At 41.1% G+C, this 21,818-nt stretch overlaps 1 protein-coding gene across 9 annotated transcripts in view; it reads right to left on the bottom strand.

Moving 5' to 3' along the window:
• The window catches only part of CACNA2D1 (calcium voltage-gated channel auxiliary subunit alpha2delta 1), an 846,695-nt gene that overhangs the window by 66,709 nt on the left and 758,168 nt on the right, over positions 1-21,818 (bottom strand). For 5 of the 9 annotated variants that reach the window (XM_068276177.1, XM_068276179.1, XM_068276181.1 and 2 more), the window contains 4 exons: positions 10,380-10,456; positions 5,550-5,582; positions 3,085-3,142; positions 1,207-1,304 (listed from right to left, as the gene is read on the bottom strand). In XM_068276177.1, coding sequence (XP_068132278.1) covers positions 1,207-1,304; positions 3,085-3,142; positions 5,550-5,582; positions 10,380-10,456 — 266 coding nt within the window. The remainder of the gene's footprint in view (positions 1-1,206; positions 1,305-3,084; positions 3,143-5,549; positions 5,583-10,379; positions 10,457-21,818) is intronic. The other 4 variants (XM_068276180.1, XM_068276184.1, XM_068276182.1 and 1 more) reach the window with 1 other exon arrangement.

Here is a 21,818-nt window from a genome sequence, read left to right as displayed (position 1 = left end):
GTAATTAGGGATGGACGCAAAACTGAAAAAAATGCACCTTTATTTCCAATTAAAATATTGGCGCCAAACATTGTGATGGGGACATAATTTAAACCATTTTATAACCGGGACAAATAGGCAAATACATTTAATGGGTTTTAATTACATTAGCATGCATTATTTAAAAACTATAAAGGCCGAAAACGGAAAAATATTTTTTTTCCCACATTTTTTCCTATTTTCCCATTAAAACACATTTAGAATAAAATAATTCTTGGCATAATGTCCCACCTAAAGAAAGCCTTATTGGTGGCGAAAAAAACAAGATATAGTTCATTTCATTGCGATAAGTAATGATAAAGTTATAGACGAATGAATGGAAGGAGCGCTGAAAGGTGAAAATTGCTCTGGTGGTCAAGGGGTAAAACCCCTCAGTTGGGAAGTGGTTAAAGAAGAACGGTGACGTGTGAATAATAATAATAACAGAACAAAATAAGGAGAATATGATGATGACAATGAGAAAAAAATTGCTTTCAAGGAGAAAATTATAATTCAAAGTGATATGAAACTTTAGGTAGTTTATGTTGAATATCTATAAGAAATAGCCCCAAATTCCTCATGTGATATATCTAGAAAGCTGTGGAAGAGCCCTTCAGCAGAAAAATGCAATTACTTCAATAGAAATAGTAACACTTAATACCACAATTTAAAGTATTTGGCCATAATGGAAACAAAACAGTGGCTTCTTCAGGAAAACAAACATTTTAAAATGTCCTTTGATAATTTAAAGTTGATTTTCAGAAAAATGTAAAGCTGTATTAATGCAGATCTATCAAAAATATAAATACATTTTCAGTGTAAGCTAAAATCGCCTGAGAGCCATTCTGCATCACCTTCACCTTCCTTTTACTTGAATCACTGACGGTGCCAGTGCAGGGCAGAGTGCACTGTGCCCCCATAGCTAGTATTAGTGGACCCTAACTCTTCATGCTAGTTCCAGAGCAGTGAATCATTTTCATATCATTGTGAGTGCCTTGGGGTGGCCTTACAATTAGTGTGCAGATTTTGAGTTAGACAATGCTCAATGACAAGTTTACTGAAGGATTAGGTTAAGTACTAATGACAGGTTTCAGTTAATAGCTGAGCTAGCAGATAATACAATTAGAGAAGGTAAGGGGGCCATTATGTTGAATCGACTTTAAGGAAAAAATTAAAAGTTTTACTCACATTCTTTGTAGTCCGGTGTTTTGGTGTCTATGTAGTTGTTAAAGTTTATCAGGAATTCTGTGTTATTCGTGGATATGGGCAAGTCAGTACAGTATTCCCTATGAATAGTAAAGATTTATTTAAAAAATATTATTCCAGTTGAAGGAAGAAAATAACATTCATGTTAAACTGATTTTGTACGGTTTGATGACAAGTAGAAGTTTGGAATTTTAGTAATAATGCATTACAGTAATAAAGATAAATTGTCAATCGGGTCCATATGCAATTCAGTTTTTCCCTTAAGTTTTCTCCTAGGAGATAATTTTTCATCTTCTGTTTAAAATAACTTAACAGCACTCTGCGATTAAAAATATACCAACAAGTAGGTTAAAAAGTACTGTTAAAGTTATCTTAAGTATTTTCTTGCTTGCTGATAGTTTAAAAGGCATTTTATTGACAATATCACCTAGGAGAAAACTCAGGAGAAAAAGTGAATTGCATATGGGCCAATAGTCGTTAATCAAATCACTTTTTCTCCTTAGTTATATTTTCACACCTTATTAATATTTCGATATAAAATATGATTCATATTTTAAGGCACCAAAAAGCAAGAAAATACTTTTGACAGTATTTGCAAACAAGCTAGAAGGTAGATAAGTTGGCACTCAATCTGGCTGTGACAGTTCCCCCTTGGTTGCTGCAGCTGCAATGTGCAAACAGCCTGTAGATTTCCAATGTTGCAGTAGAAGAAAAGAGCTGTGCACCAGAGCAATAAGCATGCAATTTATTCCAAAGGGTTACATACAGACAGCATAGACAAAGGGGGTAGCAGATGGCCCCCTCTTCTTCTACTGCAACACTTCTGACAGTATGTTTTTTGCCTACGTTTGGTACTTTTTTCAATAGCAGAGTGCTGAAAAGTTATTTTAAACAGAAGAAGATAAAATATCTTACTTAGGATAAAAATTGAATAAGGGCCAATGGCCCATGCACAATTAACTTTTCTCCTGAGTTTTCTCCTAGGAGTGGATGTTTCATCTTGTATTTTTTTTACTTTTTCAACACTTTGAAATTGCAAAAGTATCAAAAAATAGGTGAAAAAATACTATCAAAATTATTTCAAGTATTTTCTTTCTTGTTGGTAGTATAAAGGACATTTTATTTACAAGTTGTGAACATTTCACCTAGGAGAAAACTCAAATTTGGCCAGTGGTCCATATGCAATTCCATTTTTCTCCAAAGTTTCCTCCCAAGATATCATTTTTTTCGTTTTCTCCTAAGAGATAATTTTTCATTTTCACACGTGCGTCGGCGTGTGACGTCAGGCACATGTGCACGACAGGTCACACAGTAGGGGGCACTGTAACCACAAAGAGGACACCATTACATTGGAGGATGGCGGTGGCAGCTCCTGTAAACCACAAGGCTGCAGTCTGTGTATTGAGACTGCAGTGAAGAGGAGCCGGCGGCTGGGACCCAGAAGAGCTGTAACAGAAGAGGACAGAGGAAGAGGACAATGTAACCGAGGCAGATGGCGGTGGTGACAGCAGTGCATGTACAGAGACTGCAGCAAAGAGAAGCTGGCGACTGGAACCCAGAATAGATTGTTTGTAAATGATGAGGCACTCTCGGATAACCACGAGATGGAGGAGGAGAGGAGCATGGCAGCAGGATCCGGTAAGTGTATTCTGGGGGCCTAAATCCATACCTTTAGAATATAAGATGTACCCACTTTTTCCCCCCAGTTTTGGGGAAGAAAAAGTGCGTCATATTCCGAAAAATACAGTGATTTATAGTGCATGTTACCCTGGGACAAATTTACAAAAATGTAAAAGCGATTACGGTAAATATATTTTAAAAATGATTAAGCAGATCATGCAAAGTAGGAATGTGATTAACCTTGGCGCTAGGTAGGTGCTAGCTTCATCAAAAATCTCAGGCTTCAAAGTTTCCGAGTCTGAAATAAAGAAATGACTTAAGTCAGTGAAGAGGAGACGTCAGCACATAACAGTGTGATGTATTGTGACAGCAGGCAATCTGCACATGCTACATACTCTCTATTAATTATGTTAGTCACGTTTAATGAAATGGGACATACATAGACAAGCTGTTAAGTATGTCAAAAAGTAGTTTAGACAGCTCTTAAAAGAAATAATAAAATTGTCTTAACATACCTATAATGTATTGATACTTAATTATAAAGATTCTTTGCCTTATAAGCAAAGACAGAAAGATTAATCTGTATAATGTCTGGAGACAGCTCACTACCACATCTGAATTGATTTAGTAGTTACAGGAGATCCTAAAACATATTTTTGCTATTATGCTTTAGTCTAGCGTATCCCTTTGCAACTCCTATAGCTGCCGACATATTCTGGTCCATAACTTGCCTTTCCCAGTGTTCCCCTTGAATGTAGATAATGTAAAAGCTGTGATTAAAACACACCTAAGAACAAGCTGAAACTTTATTCTGCCTCAAAAGTATACATGTTAAACACACTTTCATATTAACACCTGCCCATGTACTAGATATCATAGATGAAATATATACCTACATAATTACTATTTTCAAATATAAGGCCTGCCATGGCCAGTATCACTTTTTATCCATGCCCACTCCTGCTGCTTTTATCAGCCACCAAAGTTAGCCATTAGTAGAGAGTAGATGGATTCTCAGTAAAACGGAATGGCCAGTCTGTCACTAATGGTAAAATGAAATAGGCATATATAAGAATCTGCAGGCCCAGACAACCGAGGTGACATGTGACATGATGAGATCGACATGTGTATGTATAGTGCCAAGCACACAAATAACTAGGCTGCGTTCCTTTTTTTTTCTTTCTCTGCCTGAAAGAGTTAATCAGGTATGCAAGTGTCAGTTTCTATCCGGGTCGGGACCAGGTCGAGACCGGGTCGAAATGGGTCATACTATAGCATAACCCTTACTTATAAATAATTGTCAGTAACTGGCTTCCTGGAGCAGGAAAGAGATAAAAAGGGGTCAATAATGCATACATTTGAGCTCTAGCATACTTCAATGAAGGTGTCATTGAGCAGAGACAATGAAGAAGTAACACCTTAAAAAAACTAGATTTAAATATAAAATAAAACTGTGGGATATCTAAAAAAAGGTCCTTTTTAGGAGAAGGAGGATAGATACAATTGTTTTTCTCACCAGTTTATTTTCACCTCGGATATCCTTTAATGGGCTTGATTCACAAAGCAGCGCTAACTGTTAGCACGCCTGTAAAAACCCCCTTAGCACGTCTAAACAAACTTTTTGCGCACAAAACTTTACGCCCGCAAAACTTTATGCACGTAAAACTTTACGCACGCACTGCACAGAGCGCAGGGCGCTCCGCGCGAAGTGCCCATTAAAGCCTATGGGACTTATCGCGTGCATAAGACTTTGCGCGCGCAAAGCCTTGCGCGCGTAAACTTAGTGCGCGATCTGATTGAGAAATCCGGTGCTAACCTACTTAGCACCCTGGTTAGCACGTCTAAAGACTTTAGACGTGCTAAGTAGGTTAGCACTTCTTTGTGAATCAAGCCCAATATGTGCATTTCATGTACACCATCTGACAGAAGGTTTACATTTAATTTAGAACACCTGGATCACAGGTGGGTAAAATATGGAAGTGAACTTGAACATTGACTTGTCTTTAAAAAATATTGAAGGAGATGTATCTTCAATGCATTTCTATTACACAGTCTTAATCATAATCCTGTAACTATGCAAAACAAAAAACAATTGCTAAAAAAGAAAAACTTTACACCAGGAAATTCAACTTGGCATCCATGTGTTTAGGGTATGATGCAGGCTCTAACTACCTCTGGTGGGACAGCTTTGTCCATGGCTGCCAACGTATACAGACAATAGGCTAAATGTGGGCACATGGAGACATTTGTGTGTGTGTGTGTGTGTGTGTGTGTGTGTGTGCGTGCGTGCGTGCGTGCGTGCGTGTGTGTTTGTGTTGTTTCTGGAAACTTTTTTAGTCCCATTATTTCATGTGTTTACCATACATTGACCCATTACAATGTCTCCATAATACTTATACCACATTTAATTCCAATATTTGCGTGTAGGGTCGTAAGGCGTTTTACAAACAATGTTTTATTTTTATTTTAATGTTTTGGGGTTAAGTTTTACAGACAAGACACAAAAAAGCAATTTTTGGGGAGTGTCTATACATTTACAGACAGTTGGCAACCCTGGCTTTGTCTCAAGAATAAAAATAATTATAGAAGATAGAATGACAGTATTATGATTCATTTTTGCAAAAGATGATGGAAGAATGAAAACATAAAGGAGACGTATAAAGGAAAGTAGAAACTAGCTAAATAAGCATAAAGAAAGTACTTGCCCTTTACTTGCCCTTGCACTTTGCCTCTTACAGCTGTAAGAATCCATCAGATAGAGAAAGCAAGAGGACAGGAAAACAGGGTAAAGGTAAAAGGGGTCACAGACAATATTTTATTCAAGCTCTTGAATAAAGATATTGTGACTAGATAAAAGGTTAATTCAAGCACAGTTGAAATCTGGAAAGAAAAGACAAACACCCACTACAATTTGATTATATGCAAGAATTCATTATTTTTTTTCTTGCTGGAAGATCTGTTGTGCATGTTCATGGTACCACCCATTGTATATGTCATACAAGTAAACAGTTATCACTATTTCATTAAACTGGATTAGCATTGTAGCAAGATAACTTGTTTTAAGGCATAGCATTTTGTATGTGAGCTGTATTTCCTTTTGGAGTACATTCCTTTACACACATGAAGGTTGAGGGTGAGTATATGCACCCTATGGAAAGAAACACGGAGACAACGGGAGCCCAGATGGTGCAGTACGTCACAGAGATTGATGAATAAATTAAATTATGTGGAAATAATACTCACGAAGGCGGGTTGCAGAAGGGCAACCGACCACTGCAGGCAGATGGAGATGCACAAACCCGACTCTACTCGGGGTACCAGGGGACCTGGCGAAGGTCGCTCTCTTGAAAAAACTCTTACACACTAGCAAACTAGGTAGTGTCAGAGACCACCAGTGGTCAGGTGTAGGAGCACCCCACAGATGGGGTGAGACAGTAAAAAGGGGTAAAGAGGCGCCCAAGGTGAATAAAATATATTAAAAGCAACTAAAATATAAATAAATGAGGTGGCTTACCTCAATGATGACACACCCATATAGGAATGGATATTTATTAGTAAAAAAAAAAGCACAGGCATCGCGTTTCATGGGAAATCACCCACTTCCTCATGCCAAATAAAGTGCCACTAAATGCCGGTAGCCGTATTCAAGGCGCCTTGAATCCGGCTACCGGCATTTAGTGGCACTTTATTTATATTTTAGTTGCTTTTAATGTATTTTATTCACCTTGGGCGCCTCTTTACCCCTTTTTACTTTACACACATGACAAGGATAACAATACTACAGAAGGACAGAACCTTGCATTGGCTATTATAATCCTATCATAAACCTAGAAAATCCAAGGATCTCCAAGAGCACAAAACTAAAAGGCCCGAACCTGCTTGACTTGGAGCTATCTCCTGATCCTTATGGCGCCCAGCTCTTCCCTAAAATATTTTACAACCCAGCGCTAAAGCTTCAGTGCTCAGTAAATGCAATTACTGTATTTTGGACATTCAAAAAGTTAGGACTTCATATGAGAACAAAGACAGCCAAACTTCAATTTTAGAAAGTCAAGGCCTTCTGGTATAGTAGGCATATTGAATGGAGGGACACATAAGGAATTTTCAAGTTCCAAAATGCGCTTGGTTTTGGCCTTTTGAATGAGGTAAAAGGTTTGTTTAAGAATATTAACAGGTAACTGTAACTATATCTTCAGGGCATGAACCCTCTTTAAGACTGGCAATTTGCTCCACTTGTAAAGAAAACAGAAGTAGTGCTAGAGAAATACATTTGTGGGCATGGTCACACGTAACACAAAAAGTCTTACATACATGCTAAAGTTATTAAAATGTTAAAGAACAAATAGCCAAATCAAGTATTCTATTTATATCATGCACTCAGAAAAGCCTAATATTCCAGATAGGGCAGCACAAAAGTCACAGCCATGCGCAGTTGCATAATAAATATCCAAACAATTATATTGAGAATCATATAAAGTCTTTATGAAGTCCTTAGAGCAACAATCCATAGCAATAATTTACTCAAAGGATCTGTATTGCTTAGTGGATGGTGCATTTTCTCATTAGTATGTTTGCAATTGAAAACAACTAATGTTCCCTTTCTTTCAATTCGCTGTCTAAAGGCCCCAAAAGTTCACCTGTAGGCTATACGTAGTATTTTTACCTAATTAATATGAATAGTTAATATTAAGCATAAACTCTCCAAATATTACTCCTTTTATTTCTCCCTTCCATAAAATATTAATTGTCAAAGGTACCAGATCACTCAACAAAGTAGCATATTTTTATAGAAATATTGATTCATAAATCTCTGTAAGGTTCTCATTTTTGTACCGTCATGATGGCACGAGTGCATAACATATAAAATGGGAATGTAGCTCATAATGGCTTGTCTATTAATAGAATAGTTGGCTTTGAGGTTCAATATAACTAAAACTCTATTAAAACAACTGTTATTAAAAGGGGAATATGACACAATAAAAAGGTTAAAACATTAAATGTGGAATTGGCACACAAAGCACATGCTTCTTACTGGTAGCAAAGAGAAATGTGTTTTCTTCTAGTAAGCATTTGCACTCATTACTTGTAAACCATACACATATATGCAAACAGATCTTTGACATTTCAGTAATAACGAATGAACAATGATTCTAATGATAGACAAATCAGGTTTCTGTGTCAAGATTCTGAAGACAGGCTTGTATTCTTTTATACAGAATACAAATACTGTGAAACTCAACCTTTACCAAAAACCATAATTTACATTTGGCAACACATGCAACGCTAGGCATATTCCAAGTTGCATAACACATTACACAGGTGATTTACGAAGCTGAATGATGGCAAATGGTAATCCTTCATTTTATTATGTCAGTGTTCAAAGGAAAGGAAATAATCCATAATACTACCAGGACTGCAGGTGGCTGTGATGTCAATATGCAGAAATTGCAGACATCAGTGAATTTCTCCACATCAATAATCACTCCCAGCTCCAATGAAAAGAAAAAAGAAAACTTCATATACAGTATGTCCATGTGCACCACTCTCATTGACCTGTCTAGTCACTTGTCCACTCAACACTGACTTGGAGCCTGGTATTGGCAGATGTGAATTCACCACCAGGGCGTCCCATTGGTTTATTTGACTGGATCAATTAGAATATCAGCAGAAAATTCAGACCCAGCTAAAGCTTATTCAAATCTCCCACTAGGACTTAATTCAAGGTCCTACTGAGGATTCCCCATGGTTCAGGCTCATAAATCAATTGGAAGTCCTGGCAGGAAATGGCTACAAGGCAATGGAGGGGCACTGCAATTCAGAAAACCATGATGTCAAGGCTTTTATATTTGAACTTTCATGCACATATTGTTTTGGTACTCAGCACAATTATTAACTGATAGTGTCTTATTTACTAATTATGTAGTTGTTTAAGTAGAGGAATGTGTGGTGGTGGTGGTGGTAGGGTATAATGATTTTCCCAATAAAAGACAACTCACTGCAAGTATGCCCTATAAAAAAAAAGGCAGGCTATCCTGGATTTCTTTACAAAAAATTTGATGGGGTATAATCCTTGCACCGACACATATTTACATATCATTGTCGACTTTCAGCTTTTAGTAAAAGAGAAAGCAAAAGAATTTCCTACTGGTGCTCAAATAATGACATTACCACCCAGGCACACTTATAGACCTAAGGAAGCGGCTGTAGCCATGCCACGCGTTGTCAATTGTGCCAAAAATAAAAATTAAGAAGTTTTTATCTCTACCTTACGTGTAAGCTTGACTCTTTTGGTAGGAATTTTTAGTATCTTAATTTTTTACTGAATATTGTTCTATACCATAAGAAATACAGGTGTATGTCTATGGGCGCCTCCTACCCCCTTTGTTACTGCAAGTATGCCCTATAAAAAAAAATAAAAAAAATCAGGCTGTCCTGGATTTCTTTACAAAATAATTTGATGGGGTATAATCCTTCTACCTTTCTGCATTGTCGACTTTCAGCTTTCAGTAAAAGAGAAAGCAAAAGAATGTCCTACTATTTAAGAAAATCAGTTATCCAAACAGCATAACAGTGTGGTTTAGGTGAACAGATCTAGCCAACATTACTAAATAAAAAACACAACAAAATAAAAAATTGTTTTGTAGATTCAGCCACTGCAAACCATTTGCCTGATGTGCAACGTAGAATTATGAGCACTAAGCACATCTGAGAAACATTGGCAAATAGCATAATACACATTATACTAACAACATGTACATCGTTTACACAACACACGTTGCACTATTTGCGCAAAAAAGGTTATGCTGCTTCTGTAAACACTATCACTATGCACACATACATTTTAATGTTTTTTGTTAATCCTGGTATTTGTTTCCATTACCACGAGCTACAAGGTGGTTTAGGGGATGATAACTTCAATAAATAGTTATAATTCATACATTTGCACTTTAAGTGTATGAGAAGCAGTTAATAATAATATCAATTATTTTTGAATGACAGCCTGAATGGTTTGCAAACTCTAAATGGTTTTACAGTCAATCATTAAAACATTAGCATACTTGTCCTCATATGAGACACTTATTAATACAAAAAACAAGGAAAATTGATATGGAAAATAAATCTCAACACTTTTATTGTAGGTACATTTTAAACCTCCCTTACAAAATTGTATTCCCAGTCTTGGTGAGCCACCACCTTATTAAAACTATGAACACATTGTCACACTGTTGATCCTTGCACTTTTTGTGTATGAAAGGCAGTTAACAATGTGTCAATTATTTCTGAATTATAGCCTCAACAACAGTTAGCAAACTCTAAATGGTTTTACAGTCTTTGTCATATCATTATGCATTGTGTTCAATATATAGGTATTGTAAATGTGGTTTTGGAGGTTGAGAATCATCACATTAGAATCATTGTGTTTTTCAGGAATTTTATGATAAACACCAACATTACTTTACTGACACAATCATATGTTTCATCATTTACTTTATGACAGTGCTCCATATAGGGGTAGTTATTACTGCACTACTTACATTTTGCTTGAGTAATAGTTTCTTCCAGTTTAGCTTTGATGTAATAAAAACTGTAGGATGGCAACACCAGGGCAAGACTATGGGAAAAATAAAGTTAATTTTCAGTTTGAGAAATTCTTTAACTGAAGTAGACCCATTCTAACAAATTAAGGCCAATGTTGGACAGGTTAAATATTTGTGACAATATCAAAGTAAAGTATGGCACTAGATTAAATTAGTCCTGTTATATAATTACACTCTTACCAACTTTCCTCACATCTATTTATTGAACTGACACGCTAATTAGTAACTAATGACCATAAAAGGCATTTACCTTCATAACTTTCCCTCCCAATCACAATTTCCAGGACAGTTTGCAGATGAAGACTTATTCATACTGCTCAACAGAGGATTTAGACAATTATTCTAATATCCAGGACTTTCAGTTCTGACTAACTGCATGGCTTTTAGTCCCTGACTTACTGTATGACTATAAGCTGAGCATTAGGAGTAGTTATTTCAGTCTATGCGCAAAAAGGTTGTTGGGGAAATTCAGGGCTCCAGAAATAGCTGCTAATATAGAACATCGGTAAAATAACAGATATTCTACTATTGTGCACTACTGATTCTGATAGTAAAATATAAGTAAATGTTACCAATATTTTACTTTAGCTAAACCTACCTCTATTCTCACACAGAGCCCATCCTCTACAGATGCCTAACCCTAACTGAATACCCTTCTGATGCCCAACCCTAACAAACCCCCTTTTGCTGCCTAACCATAAATGTTACCAATATTCTACTATAGCTATAGCTAATACTATTCTCACACAGAGCTCTCCCTCTACCGATGCCTAACACTAACCAGACCTCCTGCCAATGCTTAACCCTAATAAACCCCCTTTTGCTGTCTAACCCCAATGACCCCCACCCCCCAGTGCCTAACCCTAACCAAACCCCCCTTCCACTACTGCCTAACCTTAACCGTTGCTCCCCCCACAACAAGCCAGATATATATGCAGCATTCACTGCAAAAAAAAAAAGAAAAAAATAGAAAAATATTGTAAACGGCAGACGCGTGGGCAAAGCCATAGGCACCCATACATATAGTGGCTATATGAGGAAATCTGGGCACCGGAGGTTCCCAATAAAATAGCAGGTGCCAGGGCCGTCCGTTATGCAAACTGTGGCTACAAATAGTGGGCGCTTGCCATAGTTTGTACAGACACCCATGGTGGCACCCAAACTTGTGTGGCACCTCTGGTGCCCAAATGTCCTGCTTCCATTGCTCCACTGGAAACTCTGCATACTGGAAGTGAGAGGGTAAGTTCTGCATTCACAAGATTTTAACTGGAAGTATAATAAGCGGTTGTTTGCTCTTCACTGTCAATGTTTCAGTCCAAGGAAGTTTCTGTAGCTACAGAGCAAAGAACAAATGTGATGATTTTAAAGCACAGAATAAACTGCATAACAGGAGATTATAATATATGCACTTATACAGAGTATAAAAAAGTGCCTTTGCATTGTAGATCTCTGTAATCCAGCAGCTGTGCTAACGTTCAGTGATTTACCAGTCCCACTTTTTCCCTACCCTGGTGAAGCTAATTTGTATGTTTAGAGTATTTTCATTTGTCATTATTGAACAGTTAAATCTACCATAATAGATTGTTGCTTGTTGTGTATTCCAGATCCTGAGATAGTAAAGTTTCCAATCAGAATTACTGCAATTATTATGGAATGATCTAGCTCCTCCTTTCATGATTTTATTTCATTTCATCTTAAGCAAACACTATAAGTTGAGGCTGTGGCAGCACAGATGTGAAAATGCTCCTCATCAAATAAAGGTGCTACTTTACTCCCCTCTTTAATAGTCCTACATTTAAGTCAACTTACACATTCATTTACATTTTGAATTACTCTATAAATCCTCCATTACCAGAACATACTACACTATATTGGGCTCTTGGTGTTTTCTTCTCAAGTCAACTTACACATTCTCCTTCCAAGATGCCACTGTGATAGCAAATTTCTATAAAAAAATAAATTACAGTGTATTCTGCTACATAGCAACGCTCCAATTTTTCTGCTCTTCTGTGTTGCAGCTATACCATTCAGTCATTATTAGAGATGGCCCGAACCTCTGATTTTAGGTTTGCAAACTCGGTTCGCGAACCTACCGCGAAGGCTCGGTTTGCACGAACTTTCGCAAACTGCAATAGACTTCAATGGGGAGGCGAACATTGAAAACTAGAAACATTTATTGCTGGCTAGAAAAGTGATGGAAAAGACATTTCAAGGGGTCTAACACCTAAATTTTTTCAGTGACTACAAGAGGGAAACAATTTTTCAAAAAGACCTTAGTTTTTGAGGATATCGATTTTAAAATAACTCCTTCTGACCGTGGGAAAATTAAACGCCCGCCGATTTTAGTGGTTAATTGCAAAGCCCCTTTAAGAGCTAGAAACACCAAAATTGCTGGGAATGTTAAAAACAGTGGGAACAAAGAGGAAAAAAATTTCAAAAAGACCTTATAGTTTTTGAGAAAATCAATTTTTAAAGTTTCAAAGTAAATTCTCTTTCTGACCGTGGGAAAATTAACCCCCGCCGACTTTAGGGGGTAATAGCAAAAGCTCTTTAAAAGCTAGAAACACAAAAATTGCTCGGAATGTTAAGAAGAACAGTGGGAACAAGAGGAAAAAAAAATTCAAAAAGACCTTATAGTTTTTGAGAAAATCAATTTTAAAGTTTCAAAGTAAATTCTCTTTCTGACCGTGGGAAAATTAACCCCCGCAGACTTTAGCGGGTTAATAGCAAAGGCCCTTTAAAAGCTAGAAACACCAAAATTGCTGGGAATGTTAAGAAGAACAGTGGGAACAAGAAGACATTTTTTTTTCAAAAAGACCTTATACAGGGCAGCACGGTGGCGTAGTGATTAGCTCTCTCGCCTTGCAGCGCTGGGTCCCTGGTTCGAATCCCAGCCAGGGCACTATCTGCAAAGAGTTTGTATGTTCTCTCAGTGTCTGCGTGGGTTACCTCCGGGCACTCCGGTTTCCTCCCACATTCCAAAAACATACAGATAAGTTAATTGGCTCCCTCTAAAATTGGCCCTATACTACAGTACTTACACTACATGATATAGACATATGGCAATGGTAGGGATTAGATTGTGAGCTCCTTTGAGGGACAGTTAGTGACAAGATATATATATACACTGTACAGCGCTGCGTAATATGTTGGTGCTATATAAATACTAAATAATAATAAAAATAATAATAATACTTTTTGAGAAAATGAAAAAAGAAAAAAAGAGTTGATTCATTAAAAAAGAACAGATTCATTAAAGAGAACCGGATGATTCATGAACCATTAGTATAGCTTAGAATGCATCCTGTGCAGGATGTATAGCTGCCGTCTCCCGCTGTCTCTCCACACCTGCCTTCACCTGCCTTCACCTGTCACCCTCACCTAGGCTCACCCTCACCCTACCATTCTCTGCTATGTTGGGGGGGGGCGTCAGAGATCTTCAATCAAGTTAATTGAAGATCAAAAGATAAGAGGATACTGTATTCGTTGGATCGTTTACCGAGGATATTGGCGTGAGAAAAATGTTTTAAAGGTACAGGTAAGTGTTTCTGGTTAATTAAGAACATTACAGGATTTTTTTCGTGGTTGCATTTTTATTTCATTTAACCTTTCGTGGAAATGGGTAAGGGGTACCTTGTACCCCTATACTCATTTCTCCTGGGAGGGGGGTGGCCACCATGAACCCCCCCCCCCGGGAGTCGTCGCCCCACCTCCTCGTGGGGCACCGGAGGTGGGAAAGAGCCCCTTGTCCATGGATTGGACAAGAGCTCCGGGGGGGGGGGGGAGGGGAAGGCTTGGCCGCCCCTCCCCCCCCCCCTAGAACCCCCCACACCATGGACCATGCGTGCGGTTATAGCTCAGGGTGCGAAGTCCCAGTCGGTCGGGGCTCCGCATTCTGGCTATCCCAGCCTGTATGGGGGACAAGGGGTTACAGAGGCGCGGGAGGGCGGACCCCACGTAATTTTTTTTCCAGATTTCCCACACTCAGCACATAAAAATAATACAAAAAATATTTTTTTTAAAGGACTTCCGAGGCCACAAGTATGAAAAAAAGTGAAATACCATTTCATAATCCAGATCCATGGAGGACGCCATCTGCGCCCTCCTGTTCATTCTGCCATGGCACCCTCAGTAATACCGGCCCCGGTCAGGTCCCGTCCCTTCTGAACGGGTCGGGTTCTCATTCCCCCCTCAATATGGCCACCACTGATTGCCGCAGCTGCACAGTCCGCATAGACGCGATTGTGGCTGCACAGCTCTAAGGCCTCCACCCGCCACATCATCAATATGTGTGCATACATCGGACGCATCGGGAGGTGGTCCTAGATCTGCGCAGTCAGTTAGCAAAGTCTGAATCTCACGACATGTCTCATGCAGGTAGAAGGCATATTGTTGTACTTGCCAAAATAAACAGGTTTTTGTGACCCTAGGCTATAACCTCTTTGGCCTAGGGGCCCGAAACTCACCAGTCATGAGCCCCCTAAGAGTCCCTCCCGTTCATTCCGCCATGGCTCCCGCAGTAATACCGGCCCCGGTCGGGTCCCGACCCCTCCGAACGGGTCGGGTTCTCATTCACCTCCTCAATATGGCCGCCACAGATTGCGGCTGCGCAGATCTAGGACCTACTCATGATGCGTCCGATGTATGCACGCATATTGATGACATGGTGGGAGGAGGCTCTAGAGCTGCGCAGCCGCAATCACCTCTATGCAGACTGTGCAGCCGCGGCAATCTGTGGCGGGCATATTGAGGGGGAATGAGAACCCGACCTGTTCGGAGGGGTCGGGACCCGACCTGTTCGGAGGGGTCGGGACCCGACCGGGGCCGGTATTACTGCGGGTGCCATGGCGGAATAACCAGGAGGGCATGGATGGCGTCCTCCATGGATCTGGATTATGAAATGGTATTTAACTCTTTTCATACTTGTGGCCTCGGAAGTCCTTTGAAAAAAATATATATTTTTTTTATCATGTTTATGTGCTGAGTGTGGGAAATCTGAAAAAAATTATGTGGGGTCCCCCTCCTGAGCCTCTGTAACCCCTTGTCCCCCATGCAGGCTGGGATAGCCAGAATGTGGAGCCCCGGCTGACTGGGGCTTTGCACCCTGAGCTATACCAGCCCGCATGGTCCATGGTATGGGGGGGCTCCGGGGGGAGAGGCGGCCAAGCCTTCCCCTCCCCCCGAAGCCCTTGTCCAATCCATGGACAAGCGGCTCTTTCCCACCTCCGGTGCCCCAGGAGGAGGTGGGGGCGACGACTCCCTGGGGGGGTTCATGGTGGCATCTGGGAGTCCCCTTTAAGAAGGGGACCCCAGATGCCAGCCCACCCCCCTCCCAGGAGAAATGAGTATAGGGGAGTATAAATGATCCCGTTCTTTTTTAATCAAACGGCTCTTTTTTTAATGAATCGGCTCTTTTTTCTTTGAAACTTTAAAATGGATTTTCTTAAAGTGAACCGAGCATCATTTTTAACACCCAGGGCAGCTCTATAGCAAATAAAAAATGCATTCTAAAAACGTGGTTTATTAAAAAAAAAACTTTAATTTTACCTCATTTTTTTTACATCACTGGCCTCAATTCACGGAGCATTATCAAACGTTTATCAAACACTTTGTCAAACGTTTGATAATTTACCTCATGGGTAAAATCTCACTAAGGTGTTATATATTTGTTGAACGTTTTATCGGTAAAACATTCGATAAAGATATAACACCTTAGTGAATTTAAAATTAGATTTTACCCATGAGGTAAATTATCAAACGTTTGATAAAGTGTTTGATAAACGTTTGATAATGCTCCGTGAATTGAGGCCTAAGAGTTAAATTAGCCACTGTGTCCGACCGCAAAGGACCTGCGGTCCCTGAGCAGGAGATGGTGAAAACAGATAAGAAATTACCTCTTTAGACTTAATTGACCACAAACAAACCCCCATTGTACTTCAAACAGAAAACATCAGTTACAGTTGAAGAATGTCACACCTAGCCTGGATAACAGCACTTGTAAAACAGCAGGGGTTGAGCTTCTAAACAATGTCAGCCCTTGCAGCTATTTGAAGCCAAGAGCTGCTTGGATCCCTTTAAAAAGTAGAAGGTCTTCTTGAAAAAAATGTGTTTCCTCTTGTTCCCACTGTTCTTAACATTCCCAGCAATTTTGGTGTTTCTAGCTTTTAAAGGGGCTTTGCTATTAACCGCTGAAGTCGGCGGGGGTTAATTTCCCCACGGACAGAAGGAAAATTTACATTGAAACTTTAAAATCGATTTTCTCAAAAACTAGAAGGTCTTTTTGAATTTTTTTTCCTCTTATAGTCACTGCCCTTCTTTACATACCCTGCAAATTTGGTGTTTTAACTATGTAAGGAGACTTTGCTATTAACCTCTAAAGCCGGCGGGCATTAAAGTATATGGGGAACCAAACTTTTTTGAAAAAAAATTCCTGGTTCACTGCGAAGGCGAACCACCCAAAGTTCGCCTGGAACCATTTGCCGGCGAACCATTCGGGCCATCTCTAGTCATTATGGCCAATTAGTTTCATAAATATCTTAGCTAATAATATATTATGCCTTGTAACATCTGCAGTCATGGCGGCTGCGGACACGCAGGGTGTACCCACAGCCACCATTGCTCCCTGTTCCCAGGCCTCATCCGTTCCGTTGGCATCTAGCACGCCGGGAACGGTACTGTCATCTGCTCATAGGATTGCTGTCTCGTGCGGAGACAGGACCTTTATGCTGGGAGAAGGCGCGTCAGCTGACCTGCCGGTCGGCTGATGTCAGAGGTGACTCTCGCCGTGTGGATTGGCTGATTACGTGGTGGGCGCAGCTGAGAGCTTTCCTCTGCTTCTTAAGCCTTCGTTCTTCATTTGCAACCTGTCTGCTGTCGTGAATACTTTGTGTTAGCACTCAGACCTTAGTCTAGTATCCGGTGTGATCTGGGAGGAAACCAGGGATTTCACACAAGACTAGGACTATTGTATGTTATTATTGCTGATTACCTGTGTAGGATTCTGGCTATACTCTTGACCTTTCATTTGCTAATCGATTCTGTACTTCTGCCTATCTGACTTAGTTGCTGAACCTCTGCCTGATTACTCACTACTCTTCCGCCTCACGTTTCTGTACTGTATTTGCCTCTCTGTTGCCGAACCTTGCCTGTCTGGCCTCTCTACTCACCAGTGGGCCCTTGCCACTGGTGAAGTGCTCTTTGTGTATACCCACCAGCTCCTCTGGTGAGGTTTTGTTAATCGATTACTTCAGTGACTGATAGGTCAGTTTAGACTTACCTGGTAAAGATGTTTCTAAACATCTCAGTGTACGGCAGGAAAAGGAGAGACTCCAGGCTCCTCCTCCAAGGGAAACACAATTGACAAGAAGTTAAAAAGGCCCCCACCCCCTGCTACCCTCAGTATCTAGACAAGAAATCCGGCCAATGAGACACCCAAACGTGACCCAGACTCCTGTCTACAGCTCAATCCACACCAAAATAGTGCAAAAAAAGTCAGGAAGAAAGGATAGAAGGCAGCATAGAGGGAGGGATGTAGTATGCCGTACACTGAGATGTTTAGAAACATCTTTACCAGGTAAGTCTAAACTGACCTTTCTCTAACCATCTCAGTGTACGGCAGGAAAAGGAGAGATAGGCGAGTAACCCCATACTCACATGAGGGAGGGACTGCTGCCTGAAGCACCTTTCAACCAAAATGTTGGCACTGACTGAAGAAGAGTCCCATCTAAAATGCATATCTGGACCAATCAGTCTTTGGTTCTCCCGAAAAGCTTAATCGCTTCAATTCTCTGTAGATTGAAAATAATGCAAGGCTGACAAGCACATGCGAAATAATGCAAGGCTGACAAGCCCATGCGAAAGACCGCAAGGCTGACAAGCGCAAGGCTGAACAAGCCTGTGCGAATGAACGCAAGGCTTAACAAGCCTGTGCGAATGAACGCAAGGCTTAACAAGCCTGTGCGAATGAACGCAAGGCTAACAAGCCTGTGCGAATGAACGCAAGGCTAACAAGCCTGTGCGAATGAACGCAAGGCTAACAAGCCTGTGCGAATGAACGCAAGGCTAACAAGCCTGTGCGAATGAACGCAAGGCTAACAAGCCTGTGCGAATGAACGCAAGGCTAACAAGCCTGTGCGAATGAACGCAAGGCTAACAAGCCTGTGCGAATGAACGCAAGGCTAACAAGCCTGTGCGAATGAACGCAAGGCTAACAAGCCTGTGCGAATGAACGCAAGGCTAACAAGCCTGTGCGAATGAACGCAAGGCTAACAAGCCTGTGCGAATGAACGCAAGGCTAACAAGCCTGTGCGAATGAACGCAAGGCTAACAAGCCTGTGCGAATGAACGCAAGGCTAACAAGCCTGTGCGAATGAACGCAAGGCTAACAAGCCTGTGCGAATGAACGCAAGGCTAACAAGCCTGTGCGAATGAACGCAAGGCTAACAAGCCTGTGCGAATGAACGCAAGGCTAACAAGCCTGTGCGAATGAACGCAAGGCTAACAAGCCTGTGCGAATGAACGCAAGGCTAACAAGCCTGTGCGAATGAACGCAAGGCTAACACGCCTGTGCGAATGAACGCAAGGCTAACAAGCCTGTGCGAATGAACGCAAGGCTAACACGCCTGTGCGAATGAACGCAAGGCTAACAAGCCTGTGCGAATGAACGCAAGGCTAACAAGCCTGTGCGAATGAACGCAAGGCTAACAAGCCTGTGCGAATGAACGCAAGGCTAACAAGCCTGTGCGAATGAACGCAAGGCTAACAAGCTTGTGCGATTGAACGCAAGGCTAACAAGCCTGTGCGAATGAACGCAAGGCTAACAAGCCTGTGCGAATGAACGCAAGGCTAACAAGCCTGTGCGAATGAACGCAAGGCTAACAAGCCTGTGCGAATGAACGCAAGGCTAACAAGCCTGTGCGAATGAACGCAAGGCTAACAAGCCTGTGCGAATGAACGCAAGGCTAACAAGCCTATGCGAATGAACGCAAGGCCAACAAGCCTATGCGAATGAACGCAAGGCCAACAAGCCTATGCGAATGAACGCAAGGCCAACAAGCCTATGCGAATGAACGCAAGGCCAACAAGCCTATGCGAATGAACGCAAGGCCAACAAGCCTATGCGAATGAACGCAAGGCCAACAAGCCTATGCGAATGAACGCAAGGCTAACAAGCCTTTGCGAATGAACGCAAGGCCAACAAGCCTATGCGAATGAACGCTAGGCCAACAAGCCTATGCGGATTGAACGCTAGGCCAACAAGCCTATGCGAATGAACGCTAGGCCAACAAGCCTATGCGAAGGAACGCAAGGCCAACAAGCCTATGCGAAGGAACGCAAGGCCAACAAGCCTATGCGAAGGAACGCAAGGCCAACAAGCCTATGCGAAGGAACGCAAGGCCAACAAGCCTATGCGAAGGAACGCAAGGCCAACAAGCCTATGCGAAGGAACGCAAGGCCAACAAGCCTATGCCAAGGAACGCAAGGCTAACAAGCCTATGCGAATGAAAGCAAAGCTATCAAGCGTCTGCAAAATGAAATCAAAGCTATCAAGCGTCTGCAAAATGAAATCAAAGCTATCAAGCGTCTGCAAAATGAAAGCAAAGCTATCAAGCGTCTGCAAAATGAAAGCAAAGCTATCAAGCGTCTGCAAAATGAAAGCAAAGCTATCAAGCGTCTGCAAAATGAAAGCAAAGCTATCAAGCGTCTGCAAAATGAAAGCAAAGCTATCAAGCGTCTGCAAAATGAAAGCAAAGCTATCAAGCGTCTGCAAAATGAAAGCAAAGCTATCAAGCGTCTGCAAAATGAAGGCAAAGCTATCAAGCGTCTGCAAAATGAAAGCAAAGCTATCAAGCGTCTGCAAAATGAAAGCAAAGCTATCAAGCCTATGCATATAAATGCTAATGAATGCAAATGAATGCACGGCTGACAATCTTCTGTAAATTGAAGCAAAGCTATCATGCATATGTAAATAAAAGCAAGGCTGACAAGTATATGCAAATAAATGTAAGGCTTAACAAGCCTCTGCAAAAGAAATCAAGTCTTGCAAGCCTATGCAAAATGAAAGCAAGGCTAACAAGCATATGCAAATAAAATCAAGGTTAATAAGTCTCAGCAAATAAATGCAGGGCTAACCAGCCTAAGCAAATTATAATCTGCACACAAATGCAAATCAGGGGACCACCTGAAATTATTCAGAGATTTGTTGGGTGAAAGTTTCTATACCCCCAATTCTGCCAATCAACTTTATTCCTGTGCAGGCTTGACCAGCTAATTTGTTATAATCCCAGGGAAGCCTATTGTTGCAATGGCAACATTCCACCTTCATCCAGTCCTGCATCTATTGCTTGCTTGTTTGGACACAGGAGAAGAAATGGCACAAAACATACAAGGGAAACCACTCTAATCTCAGCCATGTGAATGCATTTCCCCAGCAAATAATTATCAGTCCCCACAGCTAGCATGTAACAATCCTATGCAAATGCTAGACCTGAAATTACTTCTGTAAACTCACAGGAATAGGATCAGGGGTAAGGGCTTTTAGCAATCGCTGAGCCCTATCTGGAGAAAAGAGAAACTTAGGGATTCTAATCTTTGTACTGTCCCCTCAGATTCGCCCCCCCCAAGCAAATACATGGTAAACGCTACATCACCGTGTTGTCTGCCGACAGAGGATCCGCCATGACTTGCAACAGCAACCGCTCAGCCGGCGTCTCTGTCTCCTCCATTATACTGGAGTGATCCGGAAGTACCACATCCTTAAGCTTCTGCTGTGATCACTTCCTACGGCTGCTGGAGGACGGCGTTGTCCATATACAAAAATCTTGACGCTGTCTCATCCTAGCCTTCTCCCCCTTGTCAGATGCCACTGTGCACCCGCGTGCACTCACCGCTCAAACTGCCCACCTGGCCGAGCTAAGTGAGATCATCTGCGACCCTTCAGGCTACCGAAGGGGGGAGATTCCCAGTGTCATAACACACACAGACATGATGACCACCTGGGAACAGAAGCACTATGTCTAACTATTGCAGGCAGGATAAACTTCCCAACGCCTGATCACAGGCCAGGATGGGATCTTATCCCAAACAAACTGCTCTGCATAGCTACACAAAGTCGCCAAATAGATAAATAAACTACAGCTGTCAACTGTGTCCTCGGCAGGCCGGAAACACAAGATACTGAGGGTAGCAGGGGGTGGGGGCCTTTTAAACTTCTTGTCAATTGTGTTTCCCTTGGAGGAGGAGCCTGGAGTCTCTCCTTTTCCTGCCGTACACTGAGATGGTTAGAGAAAGTACCTTACCAGCTCCTCTGGTAAGGTCTGGTCAAACTATACAGTCACTTGTTCTGACATACCTTGCCAGCTCCTCTGGTAAGGTTTG

Source organism: Hyperolius riggenbachi, chromosome 3 (assembly GCF_040937935.1).
Source record: "Hyperolius riggenbachi isolate aHypRig1 chromosome 3, aHypRig1.pri, whole genome shotgun sequence".
Taxonomy (NCBI): domain Eukaryota; kingdom Metazoa; phylum Chordata; class Amphibia; order Anura; family Hyperoliidae; genus Hyperolius; species Hyperolius riggenbachi.
This window is presented reverse-complemented; position numbering and strand designations above follow the sequence as displayed.